The 13,001-nt window shown below is 35.3% G+C and overlaps 1 protein-coding gene across 1 annotated transcript in view; it reads right to left on the reverse strand.

The window, feature by feature from the left end:
• Window positions 1–6,082: 6,082 nt before the first annotated feature.
• The window catches only part of Rh6 (Rhodopsin 6), a 54,435-nt gene continuing 47,516 nt past the window's right edge, over window positions 6,083–13,001 (reverse strand). The window contains exon 8 of the mRNA XM_072526787.1: window positions 6,083–6,379. Coding sequence (XP_072382888.1) covers window positions 6,256–6,379 — 124 coding nt within the window. The 3' untranslated portion in view covers window positions 6,083–6,255. The remainder of the gene's footprint in view (window positions 6,380–13,001) is intronic.

Here is a 13,001-nt window from a genome sequence, read left to right on the forward strand (position 1 = left end):
TTTCCAATTTTTTTACTCTTCATAATCAGCTGCAACAACTCGTACCTCCCATTCCTAAGTATGTGCCCCAAATGTGCTGTTTTTCTTCTTTTAATGGTGGTTAAAAGTTTTCTGTGTCTTCCCATTCTGTGCAACACTATTTCGTTCGTAATATAATCGGTCCATGGTATTTTGAAATTTTTTTTTAAAAAGCCACATCTGAAAAGCTTCCAGCTTTCTCATCAAGTCAACATAAGTTTCTTCATCTTCAAAAAGGCTGATCTTAATATTCTTGATATTCTTGATCGAATTTCTGATTTCAGATTTAGATCTTCAGTAATCCTTCTTCTTCTTCTTCTTTAAGTGCCGTGCATTTCTGCGTAGGCGTCCACCGTACATCGTCTTGTCAGGTGAGATGTTAAATAGTCAGGATTAAATAATTCTGTTTTTAGCAGCATTGCGAAGCATTTCATAGCTGTAGATTCCTGTCCATTGTCGAATATTGCTCAGCCATGACATTTTTTTACGTCCCAGACCTCTCCTACCCTCTATCTTCCCTTCGAGTATCAGTTGTTGAAAAGTATATCTTTCTCCTCGTAATATGTGTCCCAAGTATGCAGTCTTCTTACTTTTTACATAACTAAAAAGTTCCCTATCCTGTAAGCCCGCTCTTCTGAGTACTTCCTCATTTCTGACCCTGTCCGTCCATGATATTCTAAGCTTTCGACGCAGACACCACATTTCAAACACTTCAAGTTTGTTAATGGAACTGGCCTTTAACGTAAATGCTTCCATTCCGTACAAGAGAACAGGCCACACGTAACACTTATGCATCTTGTATCGGAGGTTGAAGTCCAATTTGCGATCAGCCAGAAACTTACGAAGCCTCAAAAAAAAGCATTTCTGGCTTGTTCAACTCTGCTCTTTATTTCATTCTCGGGGTCCCAACCCTCGTTCAGCAAACAACCCAAGTATTTAAATTGCCTGACCTGTTCGATTTCTTCTCCAGAGACATATATCTTTGCGTTGGGGTAATCATTTCTACTTATAATCATTGTTTTTGTCTTCTTAATATTTATTTTTAAACCCCGAGCTTCACTTGCAAGAGTTAGATCATTTAAAAGGCATTGAAGATCTTCGATGTTATCAGCCACTATGGCTGTATCATCGGCATTTCTGATGTTATTAATCAATATGCTGTTAACTTTAATCCCCTTATTTGAGTCTGCCACTGCTTCTGCGAAGGCTTTTTCTAATCCTTCAGTACTTCATTTTATTCACTTGTTGAATATCCTCATTTTTATCTGGATCTGGATGACTTTACCCCTCTTACGTATAACCATGGTTTTTGTTTTTCTTTTCGTTTGTTTGGTTTCTGTAAGTTACGCTAACACACGATTAGATATAGGGAGCTCTACGGCCTTAACAACTTTTCACTGCGTTTTCTCTTTAAGAAAGTCTTTTGTAATATTAAAGGATTCTTAATCAGTGCATATCAAGCTAAAGTACCCGCCCATGAGGCGAGTTTCTTTATATCGAGAAGTACTTTATATTTCTTCTAGTTTTTCATGCGTTAGATCTACACCCATATTTACTCGTATATTTAGTCTTTTTATGCTTATTTATATTTTCAAAGACCAGTTGTCTTTCCATCTCTTTGGTGGTTTTCCTGGGAGCCTTCTTCTGTTTGGTTTTCCATATATTACAATTTTTGAATATATCTTTTCTATCCACACACCTAATGTGATCTTTAGGTATTTTCATATTTCAGATATCGACTTCTCTTTACTACGAGTAGTACATGGATTTTTATCGATGTTTTATCAGGGCATCTTTTATAGGAGATATTTCATTGTCGGCATAATTTTGTCACAGTAGTTTTTGGAGATTACTGCTATCGTGATCCCCATTAGAGCAGTTTTACCTTCCATCGCCACAATCTTTTGGTGAGGATGTTGTAGTTCTACTATTTGTGTGATTTTCTCGTCGGGGGTACTTCTGGTAAATATAGTTCTTTAAAAGCCTGTGTCACATCAGTACTCTCTCCAGAAGTAGTTGGAGGTGTCCGCAGTATAATAGCCTTATTAGTGACAATAATCTGCTACCTTTTTCCTGAGTTTACATATCATGATTATGTAAGTTGTAATTCTTTTATATAATTTGTCTAACTTTAAACTTTTAATTTTAATCTAAATTCTATACACCCTACATCAAATAAACAGATTATGACTGACTATATTGTAAAGTTTTCATCAGACTGGTTATAACCATTGCCACTGATGTCTCAATATATTTTATATTGTGCCGATTCTCTTATAAATTAAATTTACTGTTCTTATTAAGTTAACGTTATATTATATATATATATATATATATATATATATATATATATATATATATATATATATATATATATGTTACGGTAAATATGATTAAATGGGAATTATTAATAATTACTGGTTACTATTAATACAACCCTAATAGCTAGGTAAAAGTAATAAATATACCAGAAATAATCACATTGACCGGTTATTATTAATAAATCCCGTATTCAAACGGTAAACGTGATAAATATTGAATACCAATAAGTTCTTAGAAGCTTGCGGGGTGGCGGGAAGTAAGTGTATTAGTCACTGAGACATACCAGTGTTAAAATAAGGCGCGCGTATTACCACAGTAATAGTAAATCTGTAGTCGGAAGCGGTTCTGTGTCGTTGTAAAACATTTTTGTTTAGTTGAACAGGCGGTGTGCAGTTTCGAGTATTCTGTGCATACCTACCAACTTATTTTACAATGAGTGATTTCGAGTCCATGAAAGCACGATTTAGCGATCAAATTGATCTTAAATCTGGAAAAGCAAACAATCATCAGTTATTCACCAGAGGTGAGTATTATGCATTTTTAATGAAAGTTAAAACAGCGAAAGACAAGATTCATTTTCATTATATATTGTGGAGTTTGTCAAGGTTTATTTAAATCTTTGTGTACTGTGTCAAAAGAAAATGAGTATTCCAAAAAAAGGACTCGTTGTGAAGCCAATTTTAAGTAGTGCATTTAATTCGAGATGTCAAGTCGATCTTATTGACATACAGTCACAAGCGGATGGTGACTATAAATTTATTATGGTCTATCAAGACCATCTTATTAAATTTGTCCAGCCCAGAGCATTAAAAACCAAGCGTTCCGAAGAAGCTGCGTACCATTTGTTGAAAGTGTTTACCATATTTGGAGCTCCACACATTTTACACAGTGATAATGGTCGAGAATTCGCAAATAAGATTATTGAAGAAGTCTGCAGTATGTGGGACAAACTGAAAAGTGTCCACGGAAAACCCAGACACAGCCAGTCGCAAGGTTCGGTAGAGAGAGCGAACCAAGATATCGAAAAAATGTTGGCCACATGGCTGGAAACAAACAAAACGAGTCAGTGGTCGGAAGGCCTAAAGTTCATCCAATTTATAAAAAACAGAGCTTACCATTCCGGCATTAGCTGTAGTCCATACGAAGCACTATTCGGTTGTAAGGCTAAAGTAGGATTGAAAACATCCTCACCTGCTGGTACTTTAACTGAAATTAGAAGCGAAGAAGATTTAGAAGCAATATTAGCAGATGAGTCCGATGATGCTGATGATGGAGCAAAGCACCGTGGTAATTTGAATGTTAACAGTACAACCGAAGATTCACAATTAGCGAATGTTGAATATCCCGGTAACGCTAACAGCCCAATAGAATTGCATGTGCAATAGTTGCTGTCAATGGGGAAGACAATGACAATGGGGAAGACAAGACAATTGGAGTTGAAGAAAATGAGAGACACGAAGAAGATGGAAAACTTCAAAGAAAATTCAAGAGATTCGAGATATTGCTAAACAGTTACTTATAAAACAAGTTGACAAAATGTTAAAGCACTCTAATGATAAATTCCCTATTAGAAAAGTAGGTGAAAGTGTTAAAGTGCGAATTTCAGAAGTTGATAGAGCTAAGGCCGATAGCCGAAATATTATTGCCATTATTATTTCTGTTAAAGATGAAAGGCTGTATAAGCTAGGCACCAAATATGGTATTTTAAACCAACTTTATGCAAGAAACGAATTTACCACCTGCAAGGAAACACTTATTTCAGTCAATGATGTGCCTGCTACTGAAATAGGTCTCAGGGAATGCACCGGTAAAGATTCGAATTTAGGTGGTCAAGGATTCCGTCACTACAATTGTAGTGGCCAATGCAACTCAAATCGCTGCAAATGTAAAAAAGCAAATGTTCTTTGTAAGTCTAAGTGCCACAAGAACCTGTTTTGCAAAAACAAGTAATTATAGTCTGGTAACTTACAGCTAATGCGTATGTACGAGTTTGTTTTTACTTATTGCATGTCTAGTTGGGATTTTTGATTGATAAATTATGTTTAAATGTTTAAATTTATTACCTAATACGAGTCTGTTTTGATTTAATACATGTCTAGTTGGGATTTTTAATTGATAAATTCTGTTTAAGTGTTAACCTTTATTACCAAATATGAGTTTTTTCACTTATTAGATGTCTAGTTGGGATTTTTGATTGATAAATTAATGTTTAAATGTTTAACTTTATTGCCTGATACGAGTCTGCTTTTACTTATTACATGTTTAGTTAGGTTTTTTGATTGATAAGTCCTGTTTGATTGATAAGTGTTTTAGGCTTGGTTGCACCAACAGATCTTAAGCTTAAGACGTGACTTAAGCTCGGTTTACGAAACATCCGCGTTACACCATTGAGTTTTAGATCAATTTTCGGTTTGTCACAATGGATTGCCACGTGCAATGGATCGATAAAAATTATAGTGCAAAGTAAGTGAGACGGTTCTATCTATAAGCTGATCTGGGCTATACTGGAGCTCAAGATTTGTTGGTGTAACCAGACATAAATCTATTACAAAAATACGAGTCTGTTTTTACTTATGTCTAGTTGGGATTTTTGATTGATAAAATTATGTTTAAATATTTAACATACCTGTCTGTTTGTTAGTCTGTTTTTACTTATTACATGTCTAGTTAGGTTTTTTTTATTGATAAATGTTCTTTAAGTGTTTTAACTTTGTTACCAAATTCGAGTCTGTTTTTACTTATAACATGTCTAGTTAGGTTTTTTGATTAATATGTTCTGTTTAAGTGTTTAACTTTATTACCAAGTTTCATAAATAAACAGTACCGAAGCCATAATGCGTTTGTATTACATTTACCAGAGCTGTTAGTAGTAAAGTATTAATAATAACCTGTTAATCTAATGATAAAGGCATTATTAATCACATTGACCAACTGCTAAGGTTATTATTAATATTTACCGGTTATTATTAATATAGACCGGACTTATCACATTGACCGTAACATATAACATCAACTTTCTTACTTAATTTAGGATAAAGTTTTTTGTATAATTTTGATTTAATCTGTTTTGACTTTAACTCTTGTTTTGTATTGTGTGTTCATTGTTTGTTTCATGTTTGAAGCTTTTAGTTTTTATTAAAACAAAAACCTTTGTACTGTAGTCTGATGATTGGGCATATATTGTAAGCCTTGAAACCGCTAGCCTACAATTTATATACAATAAAAATTACCTAAGATCATGAGAATTGACTATCTCATATACATCATTTTTATATTTTGTTGAAATGGCATATTCTGGTCCCACGTATATAGGAGAAATAAGGTAATAGTTACAGAGTTCATAAGTTTGATATGTCCTAATATAAAAGGAAGTGCGGTCTGCTGCCTCCAGTTAAACCGTTCGTAATAGTTATTTTAAGGCACACAATTGTCATGCAAGTTTGGGCACTATTTTGTTAGTCTCTTGGCAGCAGTCTGCCTGGAACATGTTCCATATCTATATCATGATGGAACATCACGATGAAGGAGTCTAGAAACATTTACTAATCTTTCTTAATAGTATTATTCAGTCATATCGAAATTTATTGTAGCCTACAGCTGCAGTACTTTACCATACAATAAATTTAGAACTTTAAAACTTTTAAGTCATGTAAGGTATTTATAATACATTTTTTTAAGGTGTGTTTTTATTATTATTAGCAGGTGCTAATTAACACGCACCCAGTGAAATAAAACAAGAAAATAAATGCTTGCAGGGTTTAATGTTAACAAAAAACAATGCGAGTCCATTACCTTTGTGTTTTTGGTTGATTTTTTATGTTCATATTTACAAATATTTTGTTTTTCATATCTTCCAGCGTACGTACACCAAGATACGAAAACAGTCGTCGAGTAAAAAAAATCGGTCGGTTTTGTTTAGGCTGCTGGTTTTTCATCACCTCCGGAGACTCCAGTTGCAGTGGAAACCGTATCGTCTTGAGCTTGGGTGCAGACCAACGATGGGAATTTCTTTTCTAGAGCTTGTCTATATTTAGGATGGCTGAAAAGTAATAGAATTTAATTAACATAACAAAAAATTAATTTATGGAAAACGTTTTTGTAGTAGATATAGGTATATACTATATATCTCAAATAGACGTGTTGAAGCATACGCAAAAATAGTTTTGTATGAGTAAAGAAAATATTAATTAAACTCTATGAAGATAATCCAAAACCTTCAGAAAGACTTAACAAGCGCTGGAATTATTGGAATTATTGTTCATGTTTCCACTATATGAAAACAACTTTTAGAATGGAATGAAAAACAATCAGACCGCAAGAATTTTCTATTTTCGTCTACAAAGTCATAATGAAATATTTCAAGAACAAAAACACATCATCCTTGAAAATTCAGTAAACGTACCGGATATACTAAAGGGAAACAAAGCTTACTTTTCAGTCGCCCATGTGTTTCGCTCCAAAAACTCATCCTGGAGATCGAAAATCAGGGTCTACAAACTATTATCAGACCAAAGTATGTTATGGATGCGAGACATGGGTGATGACAGAAGACACAATCTGTATCTGTATCCGTAGAGTAGGGAGGGCGAGTTAAGTTTCACAGCACTTAGGAACCTGCCATTTCTAGGAAGGTGGACAAGTCATTAGGAGACTTATCTTTTATATGGGCAGGTGTGGGCCAGGACTCACCGAATGCGTACTCTCGTATTAACGATAATTCCGGGCATTCACATAGGACATGCTCTATAGTTTTGTCTTCTCGTTCACACTTCCTACATATAGGTATGTCTGCTAGCCCCAGTGTGTGGAGGTGTTTGCTTAGTTGACAATGACCAGTTAAAAAACCAACTGTCAAACGTAGGTTTTTCCTGGCCATTCCCAAGTAGTCCTTTGATGTTGACTCTTCAAGGTTACTTAGTGTTACCCTGGCAAGTTTACATCCTTGCCCTTCTTTCCATCTTTTTACGGTTTGTGTATGGGAGTGACATTTGAAAACTTCCGCGATTGTTGTAGTTGACCAACCAAAAAGATCCCCAGGTCCTAAGAGTCGCCTACCGCCTCCCTAGATAATTGGTCAGCAATGCGGTTGCCTTTATTCCTATTGTGTCCTTTAACCCACCTCAGGATGATGGTATTACCATCCGAAGCTTGAGTTAGTGATTCGTGACACTCCATTACTAATCCTGATGTGACACGTGGTCTATTCAAGATTAGTAGCGCTTGTCTGCTATCTGTGCAGATCAATATAGTTTTCCCTGCTATACCTTTTTGGGTTATCTCTTTTGCGGCTATAGAGATACCAGTCAGTTCTGTCTGAACTACGCTAGCATTTTTGCTCATAACCCACTTTCTTCTTAGGTTCAGTGATCTGGAGTATATCCCGCATCCTGAGCCTTCTTTCATTTTGGAGCTATTGGTGTACGTCGCATCATTGTCACTAGCGCCACCTCTTTGACATATATATCGTGGCGTGATGTCAATGATCAACTCCATTGCAGCAGTTGGTGTTGTTTTCATGGCACCTGTTATATTTATGCAATCCATCCGCTGAATATGGTTTAGTTTGTTAGTTGCTGTTGCCTGTAGCACTTTTGGTACCCAAGCAATAGCTCCGTAAGTTAGCATTGGCCTAATGACAGCACTGTAGACCCAGGCAATCACCCTGGGCGTAAGGCCCCAGATGCGTCCGACCGTTTGTCGACACTGCTCGACACAAGACACAAACCGAAAACTAGAAGTCTTCGAAAGAAAAATCCTTAGGAAGATATTTGAACCTATTAACAAAAACGGAGTATGGAGATCCAGGTACAAGCATGAACTCTAGCAACTGTTCAAAGAGGCACCGATCTCAAAATTCGTTAAATTTCGGAGACTTCGGAAGCATTGCCAAAAAGAGCGCTAGATAGTAAAATGCGGAACGCAAGATCAAAAGGACGGTCACGGAAAAGATGGGAGGATAAAGTGGCAGAGGACGCGTAAAATTTGCTAGACGTGAGAACCTGGAGAAGATCGGTGCGGGAGTCGCAAGGTTGGAGGCATAGTTTGGAGGAGGTCAAGGTTCGATTTGGGCTGTAACTCCATTAGAGAGAGTACCGGATCTTAATCCCATTAAAAATATGTGGGCTGTTTTAAAAACTAGACTTCCTTAAATAGATCACGCAACAAAAACAAAATTGATTGTGGCTGTAATCCAGATGTGATTTCGAGATCAACAAATATCAGAAATCTGTAAAAACTTGTTGATTCTTTAGCAAAATGCATCTAAGAAGTTACAAAAGCCAAAGCTATTAAATATTGTTTAGTAAATATGATTACTTGTGTCTACAATAATTCGCATACTGCTTTAGTTTTTTTTTTTGTTGCTGAACATAGATTTTATGTCTCCCAAAATAGCCGATCCAGTCAATTTTCAGCTTTTTCATTACGCAATTTTTGTTTACACTTTAAACACTTACTACTTGTATAAACACAGTTTATTTTACATATTTCGTCTGATTTATTTTGAGCCTGAGAATTATTATTCCTCCAGGTCTCTACAAATGCAATCCAATTCCAAAACCCATTATATTTATGATTTGAAGTCCAACTATTTTAGGCCTACTCCTCTTATACAAATGCGTCGAACCCAATTTGATTTGTCTAAAAATTTTAACATCTAAAACAGTTTCCGTGACTTATTAGCCTTGAATATTTTTATCGGGTTGTCTTTTAAATCCATTGGGAAAGTGGTCGTCCGCGAACAGAAGAGAGTATGTTGTGTCATTATCCACCGTCGCATTTCCATTTAGTCACATTTCCGTCGACATATTTTGAGTGCTTCTACGAGGTATATTTTAAACAATAGCGGTGCTAAGAAACATCCCTGTCTTAAACCTTTACTAATCCGAATATTATCAGACGTCGTCTTCCTACTTTGACTGAGCTGTTACATACTGAGTATAAGGCTTTTACAACTTTAATTTAACCTCTACGGACACGATTTTTTTTTCATGAACTTATTTAATGTTACAATATGGTAATGGTAAGCTTTCTCAAGGTCGGCAAAGGTTATGTGGATAGTTGACCCTCTGTCAATGCGTTTTCCTATAATCTGTTTAATAGTGAATAACCCGTTTATACAACACTTTAACTTGTTCTCCAATTCGGTGTTTTAGTACTCGTCCATAAAGCCTTGCTATAGAACATATAACACTAATTCCACTGTAATTTTGCAGTCTTTTCGGGTTTCTTTCTTATAAATGGAAGATATGATCTTTCTATTCCATTTGTTGGGTAGCTGCTTGTTTTCGTTCAGTCCTGGACCTGGACCAGGGACTTTCCTATTCTTTAGCTGCATGACACTTTTTCGTACTTCGGCTGCAGCTATTATTGCTTCTTATTGAACATTGCCTTCATAGATTTTTTCTGAAGTGTCTTCCTGAACTTCGATTCTATCTTCTGTTAGGAGCTTATAATAATATTCTTTCCACTCTTGAATGCTTATAAGATGTAGTCTTGCATCGTCTTTATTCTGTGTTAGTAGTTCTCTAATAACGTTCCAGCCTCTATTCGCTCTAGTATTTCCGGCACACATAAATACTTCTTCGCACGTTCTTTCCCAGTAATTGTTTTTGGCATCCTTTAATTCTTCTATATATTTCTATTTTCGAGAGTTCCAGTAGCTGTCCATTTATCGGATGCTTTCTTCTTCTCTTTCACCAGAGTTTCTAGATCATGAATCAGCCAAGTGCATTTCTTTCTTTTATAGTTATTACAAGAAAAAAATATGAAATGAAAAATTAAAGAATGTAACGAAGTAGGTATAAATTGAAGGCAAATAGAATATAGAATAATTTTTAAATCGTGAATTTAGATAAGTATTTAAACTAGTCAATTGTTTTTTGTTCTTTTAATGTTATTTCAATTTTTTTTTCTGGAAATGAACTTCTTGAACTGTTATCATTTATGAAAGCTTAAAATTCTCACTAAATATTATTTTGGTTTTTATCCCTATGTTTTCTCCGTAAGTTTCTTCTTGGATCATATCAATATCTATCTATCTATCTATCCCCTGAACAAACACACCTTGCCTAAACATCGCCTACCAGGTTTTCTTTGGTATGCATCCTTGCAACTCTGCAATTCTTAGTATATATATATATATATATATATATATATATATATATATATATATATATATATATATATATATATATATATACATCGGTTTAGAACGTCTTTCGACGTTGTCCGATACCTAAACACCATCTCTTCCTATCTTCGCAGTCGTTTGTTGTTAAATTTCTTTCGCTCATGGACTTGTTTACGCCGTGTTGCCATTCTAATCTGGGTCTTTCTCTTTTCCGTCGACCTATCGGTTGCCATTCTATTACTTTTTTGGGGAGTCTTGATGCTGGCATCCGTTGAACATGCCCATACCACCTTAATTGTTTCTTCTCTATATCTTGAGTTATATTTCCTTCTATTCCCATACGTTATTTTATTACATCATTTCTGATTCGGTCTCGTCTGGAAATACCTAAAGATCTTCTAATTGCATCCATCTCTACTGCTTCTATTCGCTTTTTGTTCTTTTCACTAATTCTCCATGTTTCAGCGCCATAAAGAAGAGTAGTTTTAATCATGGTCTCATATATATTAAATTTCCTTCCTTTCGTTATCAATTTAATCCACAGTATACCATTGAGACATCCTAAGACTTTCTTTGCTTGAGTGATTCGTTTTTCTATTTCCCGTGTATCAGTTCCTGTATTGTCAAAGGCAACACCCCAGTAGTCATAGCTCTGACAGCAGGAAATATGTTGTCCGTTTTCGAGGTCTATGTTATCTGACTCGTTTCCAATACAAAGATATTTGGTTTTTGTTGTATTGACATTCATTCCCCAGTCGTTATATTCTTCTATCAGTTTTCTTAGCATGTACTGCATGTCTTCCCTGTCGGTCTCTAGCACTACCTGGTCATCAGCAAACTGGAGTGTATATATACATGCATTGCTAAGCTCTATACCCATCCTATGTACCTTTCTTTTCCATCTTTCCAATGCCGCTGCAACATATATCTTGAATAAGGTTGGTGAGATACAGCATCCCTGTCGCAAGCCTTTTGTAACCAGGAATTCTTCCGTTAGATATTTTCCTGTTTTTATCTGTGCCTTAGAGTCTCTATATAGTTCTTGTACAGCATTTATCAATGTGTGGTTGATGTTAGATCTTTTCAACGTTGTCCACAGTTTTGTTAAGGGGATGTTGTCATATGCTTTTTGCAGGTCTACAAAAGTAATATGAGTTTCTAGATTCTTAGCCGATCTTTTTTCTATTATTTGTTTAAGACAAAATACATTATCGGTGCACGATCTTCCTGCACGGAACCCGCTTTATTCTTCCTCTTCATTGTGCTTATATTCTTCCTCGATCATATTTCTCAAAATTCGTCCATACAGTCTGATCAGGGTGCTGGTTACCGATATGCCTCTATAATTATTACACTTCCTTTTGTCCCCCTTTTTGTGTATTGAGGACATGTATGCCGTTCTCCATTGTTCTGGTACTGGGTGTCCATTTACTGACACTGATTGATCACATAAGTTAATATTTCAAATAGTTTATGAATTCCATTCTTAAGCATTTCAGCATAGATTCCCTCAGGTCCAGCGAATTTACCATTCTTTAGGGTCATTACAGCCTTCCTTACTGTTTCGATGTCTACCCTCGCTTCCTCTCCTTGTATATGTACTGACTGTGTTGGGGAGTTCGCTAGGTATTCTTGTCTTGTCTCTGTCAGCAAGCTTTCATAGTGATCTTTCCATTGTCTTGGTTTTATGGTGTGTATCTGTGCTTTGTCTTTTTCTGTATTTTTTACTGATTGTATAAAATTCCATACCTCTATACATTGCTTCCCTCCGATGTATGTATTGATTTCTTGACATTTCTGATCCCATGTTTTATTCTTTTCTTGTTTTATCATTTTTTGTAGTTGTCTATCGGCTTCTTTGTAAGCTTGATGGTCTTCAGTATTTTTTGTATTTAGCCATTTTAGATGCTGTTCTTTTTTCTGTTTTACCATATATTCGATTTCTTCGTTCCACCATATTTTGTTACTAAGTTTGTTTTGCTGTGTCCCGAGTGTCTCCTTAGAGGCCTGGTGTAAACTAGCAGTAATATTCTCGTAAATTCTTAGTATTGGATGCTTATAACTTCGGCGTTGAATGTTTCCCTCTTTGTCTAATTTTTACACACTTTTAAACACTTTTACACATGCCACACACGGGTTTATCATCACGTTTTTATTTCTTACTTTCTTACTTTACTTACTTTCAATTTTATTTCTTATTTGGGTACATCTACTTTGAATTTTTTGATCATTTAGATTAGGGTATATTTTTTTAGTAGATCTGTGACTTCAGAAATTACATTGATATACATCCTTACAATGCTTAGTGGGTATGAAGATCATGTACTGTTTTCGAAGAAACTTATTAGTTGTTTATAATTTAAGAGATAACTAGAATTTTGGTCTCTAAATAATTCTTCTATTGGTTTCAGCCTTTCCTCTAGTCTTTTTTGATTTCTTGTCTTGGTTTAATTTAATCTTTTTCTCTTTGTTTTTTTTTTTGGTAATTCATAAATATGTTCTACTAAAGAAGTTGGGGACGGTGTAGAAC

Source organism: Diabrotica undecimpunctata, chromosome 3 (assembly GCF_040954645.1).
Source record: "Diabrotica undecimpunctata isolate CICGRU chromosome 3, icDiaUnde3, whole genome shotgun sequence".
In the NCBI taxonomy this organism is placed as follows: domain Eukaryota; kingdom Metazoa; phylum Arthropoda; class Insecta; order Coleoptera; family Chrysomelidae; genus Diabrotica; species Diabrotica undecimpunctata.